Genomic DNA, 25,680 nt, shown 5'->3' on the forward strand with positions numbered 1-25,680 from the left:
AGGGCATAAAGGAGATCAGAAGGATGGGGAGACTTGAGAGCCATGCATGGGGCAAAACCCAAACACACAAGGAACTCGCAGAAGTCGAGAGCAAAAATTAACTCAATTTAAAAATGGGCCTAAGGTGACATTTTTCCAAAGAGGAGGAAGATGAGGATGAGGAATGGCACCTCAATATTTTTACTGGGCAAGCAGAAGCTTTGTCCCATGAGCCCTGTTGGACAAACAGGCCTAGAAACAGTGGCTCACCCCAGGCACCAGGCACCCAGCACCTGGAACATAGACACTAAGACCATTTCCCATGACCAGCAACCAGCACAGCTCAGTTCTAGACACAGGGCAGCAGGGGCACAGACAAACCTGGGCCACACTGTCACAGCAGAGATGACAGGACCGTTCTAGGGCCCAGCAAGCCAGGGCCCCAGCCAGGACAACGTGCTCACTGGCTGACCAGGACAGCTCCAATCCATGAATGCACATGCACACCTTAATGCTCATCAGGTACTTCTAGAGGACCACAGGGATCAGTGAACTAAAAGGGAAAGGATCGAGCACCTGCCCTGATTTTTGTGGGTTGATCAGCAGCCAGCAGGAAGTAGTTCCTTTTCAGAGACACCTTCCAGCTAATAAGGAAGAAAGACAAGGAGAATGTCATGCCACCATGAGCAGATTCCGGTGACTCCAGGGCTCTGGCAGAGGGCAACGACTCACACTGTCCCCAGAAGAGGTGGCCCATCTCATACCGAGGAAGCACCCACACTTGTGAAGAGCTCTGGGTCTTGTCAAAGTACAGGCCCACTGTAAGTCCAGGGACAGAGAGACGTGGTGAAGAGCACAGTCCAGATGGGGCGAAACACGGGCATGACCTGGCTTCCTCCACAGAAAAGCACAAGGAAAGAGCACACAGCTCAGGAGGGCCTGGCGGCAGCACAGGCAACACAAGCCAGCTGCAACCTGGAGCTGAATGTGGGTCTCCACTGGAACAGACTGAGGGAGGGAGCAAGCAGAGCTGAGCAGTCACCTGGAAGGGAGGGAGGAGGCAGGGACGGGCCTTACACTGCCAGAACACCTTGACACAAGCTCTCCTGAACCCCAGGACACCATGCGATGAATCTCACGCCGCCAACACAGTCACACATCCTCCAGACCCAGTGGCGCCACCCTGCCTGCACTGTCCTCAGAGCCAGCCGCACAGATGAGGTCACTGCCACTTCCTTCCTTCCTCACAAGCCACTTCAACACACAAAAAAACAGCCCTTCCAAGACTCCTGTCACCACCCTCCAGACACCCAGGACTCCATCCAGGGCCAGGCCCTCCATGTTTCTGGAAATAGCCAAAGAGTCTGCTTCTCATGGATGAATGAGATGGTGCCAATTCTGGGAGAAGTGCTTCTCCCTCTGCAGTGGTGCACACATGGGTGCACCCATATGGACAGAGACAGGGCTATCAGTGCTCCCAGGTGACAAAGTTGGTGGTGGGCAAGCAGAAGCTCTGCCCCATGAGTGTGCCTGGGGCAGTTCTGGATGCCAGGAAACCTGGAAGGCTCCTCAAGCTCAGATGGGCAGCTGGCCCCGGCCACAGAGTTGTGGGCCAAGAGCATCTTTCTAGAGAGGTTCTAGGTACTGCCCGCCTTGCTATGCCTTTTGCTCCCAGGAGGGACTCTGCTACAGGGGATGCTGACACAATGGCAGGCCACAACACCCAGGTCTCAAGCTGTGCAGAGTCAGACTCACAGCAGGTTTCCCACAAAGGGAACCACTAGGGTCCTCAGAGGCCCCTGGTTATGCACATGCCTGCATGAGACAGGACTGGAGGACTCAGCATGGGACAGGGTGGGGGGTTAAGGTGGGAGCCGGTGTCTGGTGCCTGGCTAAAGAAGGGAGGATGAGACAGGGCAGATGTACAACCCACCTCCACCGCAGGAGAGGAGAAGGGATCAAGAAATGAGTAAACCCAGGAGGAGCCCCATTTTCCTTCCTTCCAGACCAGCCCAGAATGCACAAGCATCAGACCACAGTGCCAGTGACCAAGTGCCCAGGCTCCAGGCTGGGGCAACTCAGGGAAGTGAAAGATGTGCCTGCTCACTCCCTCTCCAGGAGAAGAAAAACAGAATGAATGAAAACCTGTGTCCAAGCCTGGCCCAGGAGGCGAGGTGGGTCCTGGGAACACTGTGTAAAGGGAGACTTGTGCCAGGCGCTGCACTCTAGATGGGACTCCCTTTCAGCCACAGCTGCTCCCAGAATCTGGCATGGCCTGTCCCATCATACATTGGACAGACTCTCAGGGTGTGGGAGGTGGAAGTGGCCAGAGTGGCATTATTGCTTGTCTGCTCTGCCCAAGCAGGTCTGCATCCCTCTCACCAGCATGGTGACCACAGGGAAGTGTCTGATCAGGAGGGGCAGGGCAAGGGGCAGTGCCAGTGGGGAGGTGCCATGGTCCCAAGCTGCTCTCGTACAGCATGCCTGCTACAGGCAGCAGCTCCTCTTACAATGTGGTCTCTTTGGTGCCCTGGGACACCAGTCATGCTTAACCTCTGCGGAGGGTTCCTGCCAGGGCCATTTCCTCAACTCCTCCTCTCCTTCACAAGGATGCATGAAGAAGGCAGCCTCAGGAATCAACTGCCAAGGCCAGACCCAGGAGCCATGTGCACGCAGTCTAGCCACTGGAGCCTGCCCAGCTCCCCTGGACATGCTGGGGGGCTCCTCCAAACAAGTGGCTAGGCAGAACCTCCTACCAGATGTCCTAAGCTATAGGCAAGCTATGCACATGGGAAGGGCCCTTTTTGCATCTCTGGGGTGCCAGCCAGAACTGGGGAAAGGCATGTGAGGCCAGGGGCATCAGTGCCCATGTCCACGTAGTTCTCCATCCTCACTGAGCACTCATCCACTGGGCACCAGCCCCAGTGAAACCCTGGGACATGGAACCCAAGAACTAACTGGCCTTGCTTCCCAGGGGAAGGCCAGCACATGGAGCCCAGGAGAAAGCAGAGCTGTTACAGGCAAATACTACATTGGGAGGACACCCAGCGTGTAGCTGGATGGGAATGAGAGGTAGGGATATGAATCTGAGTCCTTTCTTGGCAGCCTCTGGCCACCCAAGTAGAAGAGCAGAGAAGAAGGACTCCGGTACTGGCCAGAGACATGGGATATAGGTCAGAGGGACAGGCCACTACTGGGGAAGGGTAAGCCCTGGAACCTGTGAGGTACGTCTAACTGTTGCCAGGCTGGGGAAACCTGAAGACTGGCGTGAACTCCAGGGCATAATAAGACGTCACACCAAAACCAGGAGTTCAGGAAGAGGCTGGGCTGCTCTAGAAACTGAGGTCGGCACTTCCATCTCTTAGTCAAAGCGGGTTCAGCACAACTGTCAAAATTGGCAACGCAGGGCGGAGCCCTGACTCCAACAGGCAGCAAGGAGACTGCCGCCCTGTGGACAGCTCAGAGCCAGGCGCCACTGAGCTGGCAGAGAGGAAGGGCAAGTCCTGACTCGCTCCCACTCACAAAGGCTGCTTCTGGAGCCTCTCCCAGAGAAGCCTGGTTTGTGATGGTTACGTCCAGGTGCATTTATCTGGGGGCTACCTATGGCTTCAGGGCCTTCTCTGCACTGAACCAGGGTCAGTTGCAGTCACCAAGCTCCTTGAGCATCTTCTCTCCTTCCTCAGTCCCACTGTCTTCCCATCGCCAAGGAAGGGGCCATCCCATGGTCTCAGACACTGGCCTGTTAGTGTGCCTCAAGGTGAGTGGGGCCTCCAGAGAGCAGCGCTGCCCCTGCCCCTTAGGCCACCATTTAGGGACATGCACTGAGGTGCTAACCCTCAGGCTAGCAGGATTGGGAACTGATGGCCCTCTTCCTCCCTCCATTTCCCCAGCCCTTGCACCAGCTGTTCCCACAAGGTTCCCCACACACCCCACCCACACCAGACGGCCATCAGCACGTGCGGACGGGGTCTGTGTCTCCAGGCTTCCCTGGCTCACCCCCCATGCAGCCAGGGCCATCTGCAAGGCCTCTCCATGGCTGCTCAAGCCCCTTCCCACTTCCCAAGGCACTGGCTCCTGCCTCTGGCTGCTGCTGGGAGTACTGGGCCTGAGTCTCACCCCTCAGGGGCTGCTTCTCTCTCTAAAAGGCAGCATCTGATGACCAGAGCTGCTCAACTTCAATGTAAACCAAACCATTCATCCTTTCCTGTATGTTAGTACTTTCCAGTCCTAATTAAGAAACCTTTTTTTAATCTAAGGGTCAAGATCTCAAACAGTGCCATCCCTGCCCCCCAAATATGATGCAAACCATAATGTGAGCCATGGGTATAATTTTAAACTTTCAATGACCACATTTAAGAAGTCAAAGAAGCTGGGTGTGGTGGTGCAAGCTGGTAGTCCCAGCAGCTTGGGAAGCTAAGGCAGGAGGATCACAAGTTCAAAGCCAGCCTCAGCAACTCAGTGAGACCCTGTTTCAAAATTAAAAATAAAAAGGGCTGGGGATGTGGCTCAGTGGTTAAGTTAGGTGCCCCAAGTTCAATCCCCAGTACCAAAAAAAAGAAAAAAGGGGGGGGGGGGGGAAGCAGCTGTAGCAGCAGCAACAAAAAAAAAAAGGTGAAATTGATTTTGATGTATTTTATTTAACACAAAGATCTAAAATATTACCCTCCTGACATGCAACCAATATGAAACGACACGAAGAGGACATCTTCCATTACTCTTTTCTAGTCCAGTGTTTTCTACAGGACTTTGCCAGAGGACATATTGGATACTCCTGGCACTGCGTTCCACTGGTTCAGCTCTTCTTTCTATGCTGTGAGGCTTAAATTTAAAATCCAGAGTTTTTAAATACCGACAGATACCCAGCATGGCTCATCAAGGCTTGCAGTCAGCATCTCTCTCTCCCTCTCCTCTCTCTCTCTCAGTCTCATTGACATCTTTCACTTAATTCCTGTTTTCACAGAATCAGCCTCTGGCCAACAAATCTCTCCTTGAGGCTTCCCCTCCTGTCTGGCTGGCCAAGCACCATCTCCCTCCTCCTCCCACCACATGGTTTGTCAAAGGCATGCTGAAGGCTCAAAACTGCTCGGGCCTATCTGCATCTGGCAAGTCTTGCAATACTTGTGTTATCTTTCAGTGAAAGCCATTTTCTAAGTCTTTGTCCCACCAGTTACTCAGAAGTGTGCTTCTATAGTGGCCTCTAAAATGAAACTACAGAAAGAAACTGAAGACCTCAGAAGATGGAAAGACTTCCCATGCTCACGGATAGGCAGAATTAATATGATTAAAATGGCCAGACTACCAAAACAGTATACAGATTCAATGAAATCCCCATCAAAATACCAATGACATTCTTCATAGAACTGGAAAAAGCACTCCTAAAATTCATTTGGAAGAATAACAAGAGGCCCAGAACAGCCAAAGCAATCTTGAGCAAGAACAGCGATGAAGGAAGCATTACAATACTCTATCTCAAATTATACTACAGAGCTACTGTAGCAAAAACAGCATGGTACTAGAATCAAAATAGATATGAAGAGCAATGGAACAGAGGCACCAAGACAAACCCAAATACTTACAACATCTGATTCTTGATAAATGTGCCAAAAATGCATGCTGGAGAAAAGACAACCTTCTTAACAAATGGAACTGGGATACTGGATATCCCATTCAGAAGAATGAAATTAGATCCTTATCTCCTACCTTGCCTGGAAGTAAAATCAAAGTGATCAAAGACTTGGGAATTAGACCAGAAACCATGCAACTGTTAGAAGAAAACATAGGGTCAAATACTCTATCATATAGGTGCAGGCACTGACTTCCTCAACAAAACCCCTAAAGCTCAAAAAATAAAACCACGAATCAATAAGCGGGAAGCCATCAAACTAAAAAGCTTCTGTACAACAAAGGAAACAATTAAGAGACTAAAGAGAGAGTCTACAGAATGAAAAAAAAAAAAGAAAAATCTTTGGCAGCTACTCTTCTAACAGGGGATTAATATTCAGAATATATAAAGAACTCAAAAAATGTGATGCCAAAAACCAGATAACCCAATTAATAAATGGGCCAAAGAAATAAGTAGAAACTTCTCAAATGGAAATAGAAATGACCAACAAATATATGAAAAAATGTTCAACTTCTCTAAAAATTTAGGGAAATGCAAATCGAAACCAAGATTTCGTTTTAACAGTCACAAACAATAATAAATGCTGAAGAGGATGTGGGACGAAAGGTACATTCATACTTTGCCGGAAGGAATGTGAATTAGTACATCCATTATGGAAAGCAGTGTGGAGATTACTCAAAAATCTAGGAATGGGTCCACCATACAACCCAGCTATCCCCCTCCTCAGTATTTATCCAGAAGAACTAAAATCAGCATAGTGTAGTGACACAGCCACTTCAATATTTAGAGCAGCACAATTTACAGGAGCCAAATTATGGAATCAACCCAGAAGCCAACAACAGATGAATGGAACAAGAAACTGTGGTATATAAACACAGTGGAGTTGTACTCAGCCATAAAAAAAGGGAAAAAATACTGGCATTTGCTGGTAAATGAATGGAAATCGAGAGAATATTTTAGAAGAAATAAACCAGACTCAACTCAGAAAATCAAGAGCCAAATGTTCTCTTTCATATGTGGAAGCCAGAGTAAAATAAGGGAAAGAAGGTGGTAGGGAGGGGAGTGGATATCTTAAAGATCTGAGAGAGATCATGGGAGTAGAGGAAGGAGGACAAGAAGGGAGGAAGCAAGGGAGAGGGTAGAAAGACGGCATGGAGGCAACAAGAGCTGGTCGCACACCTACGTGAAGGTACCAAGAAGAATTTCACCTGTATACTACTTACGCATGTGTGTGTGCATACACATATATGAATAAAAAAAATCAAACTTAAATAGATAAAGCTGTGAAGGGAAGATCAACAGGAGGAAAGGCCATGGGGGATGGGGGAAAGTGAGGGAGGGGAAAGAGAGGGGGGAAATGGGAACTGAAAGCAAATGCCTTGCATGTATATTGTTTCGTCAAAATGAACCCAAATACTATGTATAATTATAACGCTCTAAAAATTTTAAAAAATTAAAAGAGGGGAAATGTGATTCCTTATGTCTAAGCCTGAGGAGTTACTACCTCTGTCAATTTCCAGTTTAATGCTGCTTTGGTCAGGAAGGAACACAGTTGAAGTAATTTCAAGACACTGAGACTAACTGAGGTCTAGGCCGGAATCTGCAAGTTTCTCAGAGTTCGTGAAGGGGCATATGGCCCACAGGTGGTATGCTCTCTGCTCCCTGAATCAGCCCAGATGTGTTCCTGGGCCACACACCTCATGCTGACTTTGGGCTAGAGCCAGATGAGCTGCAGGACAGAGCCCCCTCCCTGACATTACTGAAGGACTTTCCTGCAGCTCAGCCTGCATGGCTGCTGTGTCCTCCCCCAGGGCCCTGGGAAGAAGAGGAAGGGCACACCAAGACAACTTCCTTCAGGTGACTGGAAAGCTCCACCTGCCCCATCTGTCCAGGTCCCAAGGCTACTGGCACAGAGGGGCTGGAACTGAGGTACCCAAGAGCCAGCCCGAGAAGTCATGCAGGGTCTTTGTGCAGAAGTCAGGTAGGCAAATGGAAGTTCCAAGGCTGAGGACACGAATGAGCACAGGCCAGGTGAGCTAGTACAAGAAGGGATATCCGAGAGAGGGCTAGCCAGGCTGCAGCTGGCTGGGCACATGGGGAGAAGCTGGAGGGAGATGGATCTGGACTTCATCCCACAGGCAACAGAGTCTGCCAGAGGGTCTGCTAAGTAGGAGGATGACATGCTCAGTCTCTTCTATGATGGCTTTGTGGAGGGTTCAAGTCAATGACCAGGACACAGATCCCCTCTGCCTTAGTCACCTCTCCTAAGAGGAAGGGGCCACAAGGTGGGTCAGCCCAGGAAACCAACAGGCTTCTGGATCAGACTCTACAGCCAGGAGCTGGCCCAGGGCTTCAGGACACAGTGCAACCCTAGTCTCTCTCACCAGGGACATGGCCAGGGTCCTTATCTTAAAGGGTTTGATCATTGCTCTAGAGTCCTACAAATGTCATTTCAGGGAACACACATATATATATTTTTTTATCAGAAATGACATAAAATAGCAGTGCTAGGCTGGGGATAGAACTCAGTGGTAGAGCACCTGCCTAGCATGCAACATGCTCTGGGTTCAATTCCTAGCAGCACACACATACATACAAAGAAGACAGAAAGAAAAACTATCCACAGCAGTGCTCCCGTCCCATCAACTGCACCTAGCAAGGAACACCAACGCTCAGAAGGGCAAGGGCCCAGGACTTCCTACCCTTTCCCACCTGTCTGGGATGGGAGGACCTGGCTGTGAAGACAGAAGAGTCATCAGAGAGCACTGACAAGCCTGGGAACAGCTTTGGGTGCCTCTTGATCACACCCCTGGGCCACTGGATAAAAACAAAGCCCCAGAAAAAATGTAGAGACCGTGGCTGTGGGCAGGGCTACCTGACTCTGGAATCACCAGGCTGGGTGGGGCACTCCAGAGGTGGTTCCTCTGTCCCATGAGGACCAAAGCACAGCACTGCAGGAACAGCCCTACACCACAATCCACTACACTTCACCACACCTGCAGGTACACAGAACACCTGAGCCCAGCACCCTCACTGCCTGCAGGGCCAGGAACATGGTGAAATCTTACAAGGAGCCCCTCCTCCCCTAAGCAAATGCAGCTTGTACTGCAATGGCTGCAGGCACAGTCGCTGCCTGCCAGCCAGGGACCACTATGCTCACACAGCAGAGGCAGTGAGGGAGACCCAGACCTGACACAATAACCCATGTCACAGCTCCGGACACAAGAACACTGTGGCCTGATCTGTGGGACAGCCAAGGCGATGCCTTAGACCACTGCGTGCTAGCCTCAGTCCGTCCCATCCCATTTGCCTTGCTGTGCTGGCAGGGGCAGGGAGGACACTGGGCACAAAGAGGCAGATGTGAGATGGGCAGGCGCTGTCAGCAGACCTCCCTTACCAGCCCTTTGCTTGTGTGCCATTCCACCCACATGACTCCCAAATGTGGGCTGGACAACTGGACGGCCTGGAACATTGCCACGTGCACATGAGAGCTGTTCAACCCAGAGCATGGGAGGAGCCTACTGGAGGTGGGCAGCTATGGGCCCCACCCAGTGCAGCCAGACTGTCACCTCCTGGAGTGCAAGCTGCACAATAGCCTGGACTAGACAGGCCTCCCCTCCAGTCTTCCTGGCGGGGACACAAGCATCTTACACCCCGTGACTGCTTACTGGCTGTAGGACACAGCTGTAGCGCAAAATTCAGAATGACTGTCCCTGGTAATGGGATGGTTTGCTTTTTGCTTTCTGTTCTTTTTCTATGCTTCTTATTTCTGTGATGGACATGTAATGCCAAGTCCCACAAGACAAGACCTTGTCCTGTTCCAGTGTCATGTGCACAAGACTCGAGGCACACCCATTAGCATTCCACAAGTGCAATGGAGGGTCCTGAGTGTGTCCCCACAGCAGGCTATGGGAAGAGAAGCGGGGGCACACAGGCTGGAGGGCAAGGAAGCAAGCATGGGGTGGAGGAGTGTCATTAGGCTGGCCTCTCCCGGTCCCTCTGACAGCAGCACATGGACCACCAGGAAATGGCATATCTACACAGACACAATGCAGACTCTCGAGGGAACTCACACAGCAAATCTGTCTTTCTAAGCTGCCAGAAAGGACCCAGTTCCACCCAAGACTGGTGGCATCTTTCTGGAAATTGCCCCTTCTTGTACTGACACAGTGGAAGGCCCTGGTGGCCTCTCTTATGCACCTTCCCTTCTGTCCTAAACATCAACATGAAACACAACAACAGTAACAATGGCCACCTCACCTTCCTTCCTGGCCGCAGGTGCTGGTGCTATGCTGGGAGCCCTGCAGGAACTGGCTTGCCCCACCCTCCGCAGGCAAAGAAAACAGCTTATTCCTGCGCCACAGGTAGAAAGCAGTCAGTGAAAAGGGGTGCTGTGGAGGTTACCTGCCAGGGCCAGCAGCAGGACTCTGTCCTGACCACTACACCCTCACCAGCCAACCCACCGGACACCGTTGCAAAAGCACTCACCCAGATGAAGCCAGCGCACCAGGTATCCTGCTGCTGAGCCCACAGTGCCCGCCACTCTGCTGTACAGGGCCTGGCTTGGTGCCACCAGCTCCTGTGTGTCCCTCCCTCGTTAGGACTGCTGGCCTGTGCTGAGTTCTCACTCACTGGTGAAGCCCATGGGGTCTGCTGGGAGGTGCAGCCAAGGAACACGGCAGGGTCCATCAGGCTGTGGGCAATGCAGACACATGCAAGAGATAAGCAGCCCCTACAGCAGCTTGACCACACAGCAAAGTGCAGAGTCGCCAGTGGGACTTCTTAAAACACCAGAGCAGGCTGCTTGGCCAGCACGGCCCCTTCCTCCTTCACCCACAGGACGTGGCAGCTTCTTGGCATCCCGCAGTGCTGCAGCAGATCAGTCCAGGCTGTCAGAAAGCACAGTCCTTCAGATCTGGGCCTGGGGCACAGGAACTCTTCTTAAACAAGGAACCATCCCAGCTCCTCTCTCCAAGACATCTCCTTGTCTCGCGTGCCCTGACAAGGTGACACTTCCAGCCTGAAAGCCAGTGGATCTCAGTTCCCCAAGTCACAAATCTGTCAGGCCAAGCCCTGTGCGGTGGGCACTCAAAGAGGCCAGAGATGACACCTGGCCCTAGGGCCCAATGATGGCACAAAACTGGATGCCTGTCTTGCCCACTGAATCCTCTCACTTGGACCCCTCAGCCCGCAGGCTGACCTAATGTGGAGACAGCCTGACCAGGTAGGGAGCAGCCTTGCCCGGGAGGCGTATTTGTTTTAGCAGCTTCTAGTTAATGAGTAGCTGGTACTGGGTAGTGACCACCAGCTCCTCCCATCTCCCAGAGGAACTGAGGGCAGCCCAAGGGCACTGAGAAAGCCAGAACCCACCCAAAGCCTCCGGTCTGGCAGCCCATCAGAGTGGGTCAGCAGCTGCCTGCTGAAGAGGACAGCTGTACCTGCTGCCAGCTGGAGCCAAGCCTCTGCCCACTGAGTCTCCCTCAGACACCCTGGTTCTCCCAAACAACTGCTCGACAGAGTCAAGGCATCAAGCTGAGCTGCCAGCCCCACCCAATAGGACCCGCCAGTGTCCCCACAGCCTCGCACCCTTCGAAGGCACGTGAATCGGATGCTATTTGCAGGCTGTGGCATGGTGGTGGCACTAGCCTTCATCATGGGAGGACAAGAACAAGGCAGGAGGAAAATCCCAGGGCAGCCTGCAGGCGCACAAACTGACCAGGGGCAGAAGCAGTTCAGGAGCAAAGACAAGCACATGGCAGAGGATAAACACTTCTTCCTCACACCCTCCAGCAACCTTGACAGAAACTGGCCAGGACAAAGGGTAGCATTGCTTCCCAAGGCAGACAGATGGCTGGCCACTAAGGGAAGGGCCAAGCATCCAACATGGGCACGTGTCCCCATTCCAAAGTGAGGTGCCTCCTTTCAGAGGGCACTGTGGACAGGAGGGCTCAGAGCAGACGTCCATTCATGGGCCTCACTGCCTTGCCCTGCACCGCTGGTCACAGACCTGACCTCAAAAAATGCTGAGGGAGGGAAGGAAGGAAGGAAGGCAGGAGAAGAGCAGAGGGAGGAACCTAAAGGCAGGGCAGGCACGTGTCACACCTGCTTAGAAATCAGGGAAGAAGAGGCGGTCAGGAGGCAGTCAGGGCTCCCAAAGGAGTTGGGAAGGGGCAAAGGGCCTGGCATGGACCCTGAGGCTGCACGTCCTTTGGGGAGCCATGCTGACAGGACCAAGCAGGACAGAGGAAGCAGATCTGCCCGCAGAGGGCCTGAAAGGCCAGGCTGAAGGCAGCACAAAGTCACCACAGGGAGGCACAAGGCAGCACTGCTGTCAGCAGAATGCAGGACACTTCTGTGTGGGGGCAGGGACAGGTGTTGTCCAGGTGAAGGGAGTAAGCCAGCCTGCTGCAGGCAGGCAGAGGGATGGTCCTTCTGAAACACTCAACCAAAGAATAAGGCAAGCCCCCGGGAGAGGCAGGCTGGGGCGAGCGCAGACGCACACTTGGCTCACCACATATCCTGGGTGCTTCTGTGCCGCTCCCACGGGTGCTGACCCTCGACTATGCGGGGCGACTGTGTCCTGTGAGGGCACACAAGGAGAGTTCCCAGAGTGACAGGTGGAAGAGTGGCCCCAGGTAAGAAGGGCGGCAGGTACTTAAGTCGGCCTCAGCAGCCCTCCAGCATCCACACACTGGGGTCAGATGCAACCTCCACTCAGGGACGGGACCAGGAAGTGAGAACCCAGATAGCCCCCTCACTCTCTGCCTGGCCATCTCCTTGAAGCAGAGCCTTTACAGAACTCCACTAGAAAGAGGCACCACCTCGGCAGTGCTCAAAGTAGCCACTCACACAACGGGCCGGCCCTCCAGCCCAGGCTTCTGTAAGGGGTGAGGACCCAAGAGCCAAGACGGCTCCACAACTGCCCCAAAAGAGCAGGTGGCACAGAGTCAAGGTGCTGTGATCATGACTTGTCTGCTCTCAAGAACCAGTGCTGCCTGTGTGGGACAGGCTCCAGGGGAGATGAAGCCGTCAGCTCAGCGAGGATGGGTGAAAGCAGAGCAGGGGGCCACATCTGGCTGCACACTGCCCTCCACAGGGTGGAGAGGAAAGGCAGAGCTACCCTAGGGGAGCACCCAGGCCTGGGTGCTGGCTGCCTAGGCCCATATCCCACCAGGCAACTCCAGGCATATCAGAAAGGCAGCCCTTGCACACTTCAGGGGTCTGGGATGATGTGTGGAGGGCTAAAGTCCAGCTGTCACTTTCACCCTCTGAGGGCCCACAGTGTAAGCAGCCTTTCTGAAATAAGTAGATATCAAGGCAACCGTAGCAATGGACAGGAACAGAAATGAGTTCTCCCCACTTCAGCTTAAGGGTACCTAAGACTGCCTCCTGACAGCCCAGCACAACACTCAACCCACCATGAGGACTCTCACACCCTCCAGACCCTGCTGGTAAGGTCCAACTCAGTCACTTCAAGGGAAGCACACAAGCTGCCCACCTGGGCCCTGAACCCTACTCTCCACACTGTCATGCAGAGGAATCAGTTTGCCTGTACCCTTTCCTGACTCCTCACCTGCCCTGGAAGGCTGAGAACTGGCACTGGCACTCCAGGGCTGCTGGGATCTTAGGAACAGCTGGCCCAGCATCCCCACTTGTACCTCTACTGCCCCTGAATGCCCTGTCAAGAAGCAGGCTGTCCCCTTCCACTCCTGCCCCCAAATCTGGGTGCTCTGATTCCTTGACCAACAAAGAGCTGTGGAGGCGAGGCTCTCACCCTCCAGCGCACCCACTGCGGTTCTTTTGGTGGAGGCCCAGCACCAAGAGCCTGAGAGCGACAGTGCCCGAGCAGGGTCCAGGCCCACAGGGGACCCTGGGCAGTACCGCGAGCACACGGTGTCCCTCACCATCATCCCCCCTGAGCTTGTGCAGAGCTCCACAAGTACAAGACCACAAGAGAATCAACCAGGCTGACCTGAATCCAGCTCTGAGAAAAACAATGCCATTCCTCTGCTCACTATTTGTATTCCAGAAAACAGTTACTCTTTACTTAAAAATTTTAATATTAACATATTCTGGGTTCTCATCCTTTCTAAACGAATTAGAGATTTTTTCAATTTAATTTTTTTTTTTTAGTTGTAGATAGACACAATACCTTTATTTTTTTTTAATGTGGTGCCGGAATCAAACCCAGTCCAGTGCCCTGTGTGTGCTCAGCAATCACCCTATCACTGAGCCACAACCCCGTCCCTCACTTTTAATTCCTAAAACAGTGAGTACTGATCATAACTATCTCCGCAAGCCCTGTGACCTTTAGAGTGTGAAGAGTCCTGGAGCGGAGTTGGAGAGCCTACTCCGGCTGAGGGGACCCTCATGGGTAAGAGCCTTGCTCCACAGGGAGAGAGGCCTGGAGCAGACCCAAGTTCCCCATGGAGAGGCACTGGAGCAAGGTCCTCCAGGCCTGCCAGCCCCCCACTGCTGGAGGCAGCACAGAACAACCTGAGGGTGGGGGCTGGAGCCTGAGAGAAGAATCCTGAGTTAGGACGTTCCAAGGAGGCTGACGAGCAGGAGCCGACGAGCAGGAGCCCACCCTCGCCCCAGTCAGGGCCTCAGAGCCACGCCAACGCTAGAGATTTACCTGTGTGCAGAGCCACAGCCTGGCCCCTGCCCCTGCGGCACACTGACCTGCAACCTCATGGAGCTGGCGTTTTACTTTTGGGAGTGGAACCCCTGAGCCAGCAAGTTGCGCTCCCTGAGCATTTGCCTAGCATGTGCAAGGCCTGGGTTCCATCCCTAACATTGGAGAGGGAAAAAAAAGAGTGTAAAATTGTGCTTTCTGCCCAGACCCACCACTGCTTCAAAGACACAGCTGATGACAACAGGGCATGTGGGGAGGACTCGCCGGCCCTGGCTGTCGGCTGTCACAGTTCACAAGCTGAGCTGAGGCAGACCCACGGTGCTCTGCACACGTGCACAGAAACAGGGCCGGGAAACACATACTTCCTGTCTAGCCCTTATACCTGGGAGATCTACCACCGGATTCACCAGCCTAATATGTAAACATCACTATTCCCTAAACAATGCTATTTACACAGCAGTTAGTTTGTGTCAGGCATGACAAATCACCTAGAGATGACTAAGTACACAGGAGGGCCTGCATAGGTTCTATGCAAATAAACACCTTTATGTAAGGAACTCCGTCTTGAAAGGTTTGGTATTCCAGGGTCCTAGGACCAAGCCTCCCAGGGATACCAAGAGATGACTATATAAAATTGTAAGTTTATAATATTTCCCATTTAACATCATGGGGTCTTTGTTGGTTTATTATATTTCATATTATTTCATATTGCATCTTTTACAGGAAGGGGTCCAGGGATTGAACTCAGAGGCACTCGACCACTAAGCCACATTCCCAGCACTATTTTGTATTTTATTTACAAATAAATAAAATTTGCTTACTGCCTCACCTTGCTGAGGCTAGCTTTGAATTCACAATCCTCCTGTCTCAGAGCCTCCACAGCCACTGGGATTACAAGCATGCGCCAATGCACCCAGCTCATATCACATTTTTTAAAACCTGGTTAGTATGTGAAAGCTAGAGAGGAAAAAGGAAAAGATAGGTGGGGGCTGAGGGTCTCATGAAAATCAAAGGGAGATCAGTAGAGGAAAGGGATTAGGGGTGGAGAAAAGGAGGGAGGGGAGTGCTGGGGAGTGATACTGGCCAGATTCTATCATTGTTGTGTATGCATGTACACATATATGACAATAAACCCATCATTATGTATGAATATAATGCACCAGTTAAAAACCGTAGAAAAATGACAGTACCAGAAGAAAAGTAAATAAATAAGTAGAAGCCTGGGTACTGGCACCACTGATGCATCTGTGTCCATCCACAACTCTCCTAAGACAGTCGCCAGAGATGGCCCAACAGGACCTTGGCTGTCACCCCGAGCCATGCTTAGACTCCCTGCTCTCTGTCTAGGGCCTAGCCCCCTCCGCACGCCTGCCTCTCCACAGCCAGCAGGAAGTGCAGCAAGGCGCTGGCTCCACAGGAGCCAGTGTGAACACAGTCCCCTGGCTCAATTAGGGACAACCCACTCATCAAAAATAGTAAAGACCATACTCAACTGTAAAATACAGAATATAAACAAGTCCCCAAGTTCACAGTGGCCTGGGGAGGTGGCAGACAGCCACCTCTCGTAATCTCATGGCATCCTCGGGGACCTCTCAGGACTTTCCCATCCCTACTTCCCTACCCCCAGCAGCAGGGAGGCTCCCCTGGGCGGGCCCCTCAACTCTGATTACCACAGCACAGGACACAGGGGCCACTCAGTTCAACCACACTGGCTACACAGTCTCATATCTCCAATGCCACTTACTGCTTGTCACCTGGCTCCCAGCTTACCACACATGGCCCCAAGAGAGCAGACCGTGGAGTGGGAAGACAGGTGGCTGGGAGAAGACCTAAAGCAGCTCTGTCAGCAACAGCAGCCTCTGTGGAGGAGGGGACCCGGCCAGAGCCACGCAGAGCCAGACCCCACAGGGACAAGCCAAGCGTGGTGCTCACACTACGCCTGAGCTAATTTTACACCCCTGGGCTCACCCCCAGGGCAGCTCCAGGCTCAGGCATCTGGCTCCTCAGGGCCACCTGGCACATACAGGCCTTTCCAGACTAGGGACCCAGCCTAGCAAGTAAGGAGCTGAATGTCACAGTGCAGATTCCCCAAGGGTTCCCAAGGCTGTTCCTTGTGCCAGGGTGGGGTGGGAAGTGAAGGGGTGCTACTGAAGGAACTAAGAAAAACCCCTGACCCTGAAAAGGACACAGGCAACAAGTCGAGTACAGACCTCCTCTCCTGCCTCCAGATCTGCTGCCTCCCCTGCTCCACCTCTGTGGGTGCTCCCTGTCCTCCTGCCACACCAAAACGCTCAAGCTCACCCAAATCACCACCACCCAACCCGGCAGCTACAAGCTCAACCACAGCACACAAACACGTGATGTGGACTTCATTGTATCCCTCTGCCCCAGGGAATGTCCACCAAGGACCACGGGAACCACGGCTAAACCACGCAGCCAGGTAGCTGTGCATTCTGACAGAACCCCAAAGAGAAGGAACCAGGAGAGAGGAACGTGTGCACAGCCAGGTCCAGGGCAGAGATGTAGGGCCCACACCCCTCTGGAGGGGCCGCAGACACACAGGGCCCAGACGCCTTGCCAGCACCTCCTCCTTCTCTCCTGAAGCGTCCACATTTCATTTTGTTCAATTGTTTCTACTTCCGAGTTCCAGGCACTGTCCCACAGAGCTACAGTGAGCACTGCGGGTGTGCCCCGGCTACGTAAATCCTGTGCAGAAAGAACAACAAACACGAGGCAGGCAAAGAATAGGAGGCACCTCTACCCAGACAGGCAAGAACAATGTGCACCACTTTCTCTCCTGGAGCAGCGGCAGGAGGCTGGGCACAGGGATCCCCCCAGGAAACAGGCCATCCCTCTGCATGCCCCCAGCAGCCAACTAGAAGCAGCAGAGGAGCAGACAAGGGCCTGGGTATGCTCACCTTCCACAGGCTCTTCAGGTTGAACCCCACACAGAACCACACAGTAGTATCTACACAAACACAGGAAGCGGGGTTTGAGTGTTTGTTTCCATGGCCACTGCATGGACAACACAGGAAATGCGGCCATCCAACATCCACCTCCTGTACCTGATGACCATGGCAGAGACCACAGCCTCTCCTGTTTTTATAAAAGCTCCTCAGTTTTACAGGCAAGCACAACCTCATCTGTAGTCCTAAGCATAACGTTGCTAGCAAGATCTGGCAGGCAGTCCTGGGCATTGGCTTTCCTAGACCCTGGGAAGAAGCCTTGCCAAGCAGATAGTGGGTAGAGTCCCTGTGAAGGGCAAACACCAGCCTCACAGGTGCCTGACATGCATGCACTGGTTCACGCTGCCACTGCCTACCAGCCCTGCACAGCAGAGCCTTCCTGTGGCATCTCCAACAGGTTCACACCATGCCCATTTCCTACTGCTACAAGGACATTTGGTGTGGAGACTTCTAGGGGATGCTCCAAGCAGGACACAAGAGAGATGAAGTGTTGCTGAGGGTGTCCTGGTGCACACAGCACTGGTGACCACTCTCCTCTTTAAAGGGAATCCAAAAACAACATCCTCTCAACAGAAACCTCTGCAAACCCAGCCCAAGAGCCCTATAGAAAGATGGGTTTCTGCGATCACAGCTTGCAGAGGACTGGCTGGCTGCTGGGCAGCCTGGCTGCATGGCCCTCTTCCAGCATGCTTCTGCATGGCTATTCCTGCTTCCTGGACACAGCGCTCCTCGTGTCTCCTTGGAAAATCCTTATGCACCCTCCTCACTACCTCCGCCATGCTTCTGTTGCACGTCCTTGCCCTCCTCTGCCAGTCTGAGAACCTGAAAGCACTGATCTTGGAGCCCTTCAAAGGGCAGCCAGAGAGTTTGGAACCCAGGAGACCCCGGCTGAGGAAGAGGCCAGGCTCACTGCCATGAGGGGCTGAGTCACAACAGCATCAATCATGACTGCAGAGTGGACACAACCCAGAGGTCCATCCACGGGTGAATGGAGGAGCATAATGTGTGTGCCTCCACATAGCGATCTCATGTGGCAGCAAAAAGGACAAACCACTGGTATGCACAACACAGACGGTCTTTAAAAGTGGTACACAACACGACCAGTCAAAGCCAGACATCCTGATTCCTTCAGTGTGAAAGGCCTAAACCTTAAATACCCCGAGGCAACCGGGAAGGCGACACAATGGACCAGAAGGTTCTCAGGGAGTGACAGCAATACTCTAAAATTAAACCAGGATGATGGTTACGAAAGCCTGTAATTTTCCTAAAAGTTATTTAATTGTACACTTAAAACAGCCAAACTTTGTGGCATGTAACTGATACCCCAGGAAGCTGCTGAAACAAAGCAAGACTCCAGCCAGTCCAGTCAGTGTCAGCTACCGGAAACAGCACCTGTGAGAGAAGCAGGGGAGTGAAGGCTGGCCACCTGCACACAGGCCTTCCTTCAGAGCACAGGGCTGCTGAAGGCAGCTCTAGACAGGCCGTGAGCCCTGGGGCCTCGCAGCAAATACCTGTCAGCTAAGTAAAAGTCACCACCTTCAACTGCACTCTGTCCGGAATGGCCGACACGAAGTTCCACCTCCTCTTGCCAGCACCAGAGAGCTCCAAAGGCACCTCACCACCCCACCTGCAGCCTGGAGAGCAGCAGAAGCGTGCCACTGTGTAGGCACCAGCTGTGCCACAAGAGCCAGGGGTGCCCCAGGAAGGCTCCCCTGAGGCCTGGCGCAGAGGGTGAGGGCTCATGGCTGGGATGGCCTGACGGGAGGGCCAGTTAGCTCCCATCACCCAGGAAGGAGGAAGTTTTTCTTCCTCTGACTCCCAGGTGCTCAGGAGCCTCTGTATTGTGCTTTCCCTTAGATAAAACGTAAACTACACATGTACCTTCTGTTCACAAATGCCTGCTGCTACCAGCAAAGGAGACAGAGCATCCCCTAAGCACCAAATAGTGCAAGAAAGAGTTCTTCCTCTCCCAGACTTCAGTAGTTTCCCCTGGACAGTGCCCCGTCCCCGAAGCCTAGAACAGAGCTAAGGCTGACTACACAGGTGGCAACCCTTTTGATTTATAAATTACTTTTTGTAAGAAAGGAAAAGGAAGGAAGGAAGAGAGTTTGGACAGGACTTCAACAGCCAGCTCAGAGCAGCGCCAAGCAGAGGAAATGTACAGGAAGAGAGGCCCAGGGCCACACCTCATAATACTCCAGAAACATCCTGGCCAGGTCCCGCCAAGTCCTAACGCGCCGAGTTCTGCCCTGGCTTCCCCAGCACATTTCCCTGCAGGGCCTCCCTTCCTGGGAGCAGCTGGAGCACAAGATAAGGCTGCTAGATGCTCAGCAGGCTGGGCGGGCCTCTCCTGGCAAAAGGGCAGATGTGGTTTTCACCTGCTCATCTGCAGACCACTCCTCTGGTTCTAACACCTGTCATACAGAAGGCAGTATGGCTGTTCCCCTGAGTCCACACTTTGCAACCCAATGTGAACTCATCCAAAGAAACTCTTTCTTAAAACAAAAACCTTTTTAAAACATACACAAACTGTACTCCAAAATACCTCTTTCACACTGAATAGTTTCAATTAAGAAAGTATCAAAAAATAGTAAAAAAAAAAAAAAATAATAGTTTCCCAATTTTTCCAGACCAACGCCTAGTTAAAGGATGAATGGCAAATGAAATCCAGCATCAGCACACAAGCCTGCCTGGGAGGCTTGTGTGCTCCTTCACTCATACTGACCCCTCGCTGGCTCTCATCCAGGGAGAAGCCTGATCAAGTGAGCAACGGACAGAAGTGGCAAGATCTGAGGTCTCTGAAGCTCCCTTGCTCTGCAGCTTGCATATCTTCCTATTTTCATAATGGATGTTCAGTAAATGTGTGAAATGAGCAGCAGGAGGAGGAATGGAGGAACACCTGGGCCATCCATCTGGGCTCCACCATCCTAGGACACCAACGTGAAAACTAGTTCTCAAGGAAGAACCATACTTGACATGAAACACAACCACTTATAAAAGAGCTTCTAATTCCAGAGACTGTTAAAAAAAAAAACAACAACAGTTTATGGTTCCCAACATCCCATCTGCAATCCACTAAATTTAAAACACAAAAAGAAGATAGTCACAATGCCTTCTAAATCCCTCTTTAAAAATCTTCATTGCCCTGTCGGAGCTGCATCCCTATTTTTATAGCCAGGCAGCAACAAATGTTCCTTCCCTTCCCAGGGGCCTTTCCAGCCTGCCTCTAGCACCTGGACTAGCCCCATTCCAGAGCAGGAGATGAGTGCTCGGCTATCCTTTATCGGAGGGCTACTTGTCAGGAAGGTCTTGAGAAGAGTCACAAGAACCAGACCCTCAGAAACCTGACATGTCTGGATATTCACAATGATGATGGCAAAGTTTACAAAGCACAGCCATGGTCAGCCTAAAGGATGTCTGCTGGTGAGTCTCCAGCACAAAGCACCTGCTAACCACCAGCAGAGGCACGTAAGGATCACACACTACAACAGGCAGCTTTCTGGTTGACCCAGCTGATGGAATCGTCCTCCTGCCATCAAGCCCTGTGAATTCAACTACTCCTGCTCAGAGGCTAGGCTGCCTCTCACCCATAAATGCAGAAAGCAACTGGGTGATTCGGAATAGGTGAACACAGCTGTGGGCCCTCCACTCGCAGAGCCTCTGGGCTGCACAGGCCTGCACAAGACCTCTCTCTACACTGACAGCTTCCAGCCTTTGCCACAAGCCAAACGCGCGCTGGCCTCAGTTTACCTTTTCACAACCCTGTACTGCAAGTTCCACAATTTCCTTATGACAAGCAGGTCTAGAGAGGTGTGCACTGCTAGCGGGCAGCAGGGCTGGGGTGCGCGGCTGCCTCTCTCCGACCCCATGCCTTCCCGCGCCTGCTGCCCCGAGTCCTGCACTCCGACTCGGCCCCCGGTCTGCCCCTCACTGGACTATGAGTACGGAAGGGGAGGGCCGCCTCCATGGCCTTGGCCCTCCGTGGGCAGCCCGCACGCCCCTGCCCTCCCACTCAGGGCAGGAGGGACGCCGGCCGAGTGTCCAGCGAGCCTGGACCAGCTTCTGGGTTCCAGGGTCCAGGCCCTCGGAGAGCGACAGCCCCGTTCCCGGCGCGCCCCACAGGAGAGAGCCGCCGCGGGAAGGGCCGCCGGAGCGCACGGAGGCGCCGCGCCCCTCGAGAGGACGCCGCGAGCCCTCGGGGCGGGACGACTGCTCAGGCCGCGCGCCCCGGCCCCGGCCCGCAGCGGATCCCGGCGCAGCCAGCGGACGCGGCCTCGGGGCAGCGGAGGACCCGCCCGGCGACCCGCCGTCCCCCGCCCGCCGCAGGCCGGCGCCCAGCCCGCCACTCACCCCATGAGCCAGTCCATGGCTACGCGGGGCCCGCGCCTCGCTCGGCCTCAGCCCCGCCGGCGGCCGGAAGTAAACACTCGTCGCGCCCGCCTCCGCCGGAAGTGACGCGCGCGGCCTGCTGGGACGCGTAGTCCCGGCTGCCCCTGCGGCCGCGCGGGGACGCCGAGGACCGGGGCCGCGGACCCCGACCCGAGCGCCGGGACCCTAGACCTCCGACCCTGAGAACCCCGGAGCCCAGACACCGGAGCAGAGGCCCCCGGATCCCGAGGGCTCCAGACCCGGAGCCTGACCGCAGGCCCCAAGCGCCCGGACCCAGACCCGGATCCTGAGCGCTCCAGATCCCGGACCCTGACCGCAGACCCTGAGCGCTCCAGACCCTGTGCTGGACCCTGAGAGCCCATAGCCCTGAGCACCATGGACAGAGAGCGGGAGCCCCGAATCCCCAGAGCCCTAGACCCTGAGCCTCTAGAGCCCCGGACACCAGACTCTTGGGCCACTGCCAGGCTTGTGCTGCCTTGCCTCTAGCCCCTAGTATGCATCGATTTCCAGTGTGCCCCTGGCTGTCCCCTGGTTCTTGGCTGTCCCCTCTCAACCCAGATCCTCCTCTCCAGCACTGGGTCCCTCATATGCCCGGTCATCTGTCCCACCAGCTGCCTGTCCACCTTCAGTTCCCAGAACACACCCATCATTAAACCAAGCAGGACTGAATTATTATTCCCATTATTCCCTGTCCACCCAGGTCCCAGGGCCTGGCCAGCATCAGAAGCTCAATGACTCCTATAAAGGACTGGAGTCCCCATTCTCCCTCCCCCCTGGGAAGTGCTTCTAGGAGCACAGACCCAAACAGAGGGAGCTTGGCAGCCTCATCCAGGGGGATGTCCTGTGATGGGGTGACACAACCACTGGGCATCAAATGACAACTTCAGGCCAACTGCCCACCATAATGTAAGTGACACATACTTGAAAGAATGCTCACTCTCCCTAAGGGCCACTGCCAGGTTGCTGAGAAGTGTCCACTCCTCCTTTACCACCTGAGATGAGTAGTGAGGGAGGGAAACCCATCGAATGCAGGTCATCTCAGGAAGTGAGAGAGCAAAATACATGCTGACCTCATTCTCCCAGCTGCCCATGTGACCATGGCTAAGATCTCCTCTGTCCCTGCCCCAGGACCACCTTCTTTTATCCAGCCACAGTGGGTGGCATCTTGACAGAACAGAGCAGCCCAGCCCATCACTCCTGAGAAGTTTCATCCCTTGACGATTGTGCCTGCTTTGGGCTGCCTTGGTTTCCCTTAGCAGCTGCCCTGGACTGGTCATCCTAGGACATGCTAGTCTCTTTCAGTTACTAACTGGGGAACTTGGACAAGCTGTCTGATGTCCCTTGCCTCAGTTTCTTTTTCAATATAATGGGAATAATAATTCAGTCCTGCTTGGTTTAATGATGGGTGTGTTCTGGGAACTGCTTTCTTAGGCTGTGTATCTTGTGTGAACATCAGTGTGTGCGTGGACTAGGCTACCTGCTCTTGCTCCCAGGCTGCAAGTCTGTAAGTCATGTTATTCTGCTGAACACTGCAGGCAGTGGTAGCACAGAACACTTAGGTATCTAACCAAGTTTGTTCACACTGGTATCACCACAAACACGTCAGTAATGCCTTATATAAGACATGATGACATGACTAGGCTCTAGGAATTCTTCAGCTCCATTATACTGCCCTCCCCCCAGTGCTGGGAGGGAACCCAGGGCCTCTTGCATGCTAGGCAAGTACTGTACCACTGAGCTGCACCCCAGTCCTCCATTACAATCTTGGACAACCATTGAATATGCAGTCTATGGCTGAGCAAGGTGACTTTATGCAGTGCATGGCTATTACGAAACCAAAGGTATAATCCTGCATGAGGTCACTTGTGTAGGTGGAAAGTGGACAGTGGTGAGGTGTGGTGGGCATTGAGGAGCATGGACCACCTGCTTGTGCAGTGTGCCCAGGCTTGAGTTTGGCCATCTTTTCCTGAGGGATGGTGCACTGTGACAGTGGACAGTACCCTACCTCCATTAGCAGTTTAGACCATGCATTATGTGGTAGTCCATGGTTTTATAGGTGGTCTGATTGAAAGCCCAGTGACCAAAACTTGAATCTCAGAGAACCTTAACTCACTTCTGAAGAGATTGCTGCTTTGCTCCAAAACCATGGGTTCCTCCTTTCTCATTCATTAGAGTTGGCCATCATCTTCATGCGGCACCACTGAGTCTGTCCAGCCATAAGAGCCACAGGAGAGAACAGCTCACACAGCAGCCCCAGCTGAGCGTTTCAGTCTGGGGCACACTCAGAGCTCCTGTATTTCTGGGTGTCTTGCTAATTATATATAAACAGCACACTCAACAGGCATTGCTCAAAAGTCATAAATTCCTGTCCAATGCCCGTATTCATTTCTTTCTCTCTTTTCTTCTGCCTTATCCATCTCTTCCTCTCCCCCTCTGACATCCTCCTCATCTTCCTTGGTAATGGCATGCTAAGCAACCAATTCATGTAGTCAGGGTAGCCAATGAGATGTAAATGGATGTTGTTGGCCCCAACTGTGGCCCAGTCTCATGTTTCCTGTCAAGAATAGGAAAATGATGGCTGGAGCTCTTGCAGCCATCATAGAGCACAAGACAGGTAACAAAAGCAGAGCAGAAAAATAGGAAGAACTTGAGGTCCCCCTGAAATTCTGGAATTTCCCACAGCAATTCTGAACCTCATACCCACACTTACTTTAATTGAAAAAAAACTGGTCAAATCACTGTTCTTTCCAATTTCTGTCACTCAGAGTTAAAGGCAATTGTCTAATTGATACACCCATAAAAATGCTTGTCTTTTTCTTTATGGTCAGATGCTCAAGGTGCAAAAACTCATCTTTCACTTTGGAGGTGTCTTCATATTCCCAGACCACTGGAGCCCTCCAAAGTCACCTGGGTGGCAAGTTCCTAAATATTCATGGGTATATCCCCTTAGCAAGCATGTGTGCTATTTTAGCATCTCCTAGGTTCTCTGTTCCATGGCCTGTAGCAGGACAGCTACATAGTGGAGAGAGTGACACCTGAGCATGCTCAGAGGATCAGGAGCACCAAGCTGTGCCCGGCATGGCAGGACAGGGCAGGCCCCATGGGTCCAATGGCTGTCACCAGTGTCCTCAGTCCCTTGGAATTGGGGGGGGGGGTGTTAACTGGTTGGTATGTTTCAGTGTCACCTGAGGGTCCAGCTGTTAGAAACCTGGTCCCCAGGGTTGCTGGGCTAGAAGGTTGTGAGCACCTTTAAGAACTGGCATGAGTTGGGGATCTTCAGGGGAATACCTCAAAAGGAATTAAGGTAATTCTCTGGAGACTCTGATTTGCTCTTGTGGCAGGGCTGTTATACAAAGAGTAAAAATAAATAAAATAAAAACAGGGCAAGCCTGGCCCCACCCATGCCCTCTGACTTGTAGCCGGGATCCATCGCTAGCTCCTGTGTGCTCTTTGCTCTTGCTGTTGGCCGTGGGGAGAGGCAGCCCAGGGGTGGCCCTCACCAGGGTGGGCACTGTGCTGTCTAGACTTCCAGCCCCCAGAACTGTGAGCCAAGTAACCCTCTTCACACTATAGAGCTAGCTTGTCAGATGTTTTGTTGTGGTGACAGAAAGCTGAGTGCCACCCTACCCTGAGGATCTCAGAATGTGACCATATTTGGAACTAATGTTATTGAAGATTTAACTAGCTAAGGAGAATTAGGGTGGGCCCCTAATCCAAAGTGACTTGTGACCTTATAAGAAGGGTACCAGTAACCCACAGCAGCTAGGAGCAAGGTCCAGAACAGACTTCCTCACAACCCTCTGGAGGAACCCACCCTGGCCTGATGCAGTGGCACACGCCTATAATCCCAGCGACTTGAAGGATTGTAAATTGAAGGACAGCCTCTGTATTTTAGCAAAACGCTCAGTAACTTAGTGAGATCCTGTCTCAAAATTGAAAAATGAAAAGGAATGGGGATGTAGCTTACTGGTAAAGTGCTCCTGGGTTCAAAACCCAGTACCCAAACCAAAACAAACAAAAACCTAGAGGGAATTAGTCCTGCTGACACCTTGTTCTCATTTCTGGCCTCCAGAACTCTGAAAGAAAAG

The 25,680-nt window shown here is 52.8% G+C and overlaps 1 protein-coding gene across 3 annotated transcripts in view; it reads right to left on the minus strand.

Annotated features, from left to right (window-relative positions):
- Mob2 (MOB kinase activator 2) overlaps nucleotides 1-21,644 on the minus strand; it is a 59,910-nt gene extending 38,266 nt beyond the window's left edge. The window contains exon 1 of one of the 3 annotated variants that reach the window (XM_046444805.1): nucleotides 21,554-21,644. In XM_046444805.1, coding sequence (XP_046300761.1) covers nucleotides 21,554-21,570 — 17 coding nt within the window. In that variant the 5' untranslated portion in view covers nucleotides 21,571-21,644. Of the gene's footprint in view, nucleotides 1-19,928; nucleotides 19,961-20,953; nucleotides 21,201-21,553 lie in introns of those variants that run through there. The other 2 variants (XM_046444801.2, XM_046444806.1) reach the window with 2 other exon arrangements.
- Nucleotides 21,645-25,680: the final 4,036 nt, after the last annotated feature.

The sequence above is a fragment of the Marmota monax genome, unplaced genomic scaffold, assembly GCF_021218885.2.
Source record: "Marmota monax isolate L192 unplaced genomic scaffold, Marmota_monax_Labrador192_F-V1.1 WCK01_AAM20220418_F8-fsc00038, whole genome shotgun sequence".
NCBI classification, from domain to species: domain Eukaryota; kingdom Metazoa; phylum Chordata; class Mammalia; order Rodentia; family Sciuridae; genus Marmota; species Marmota monax.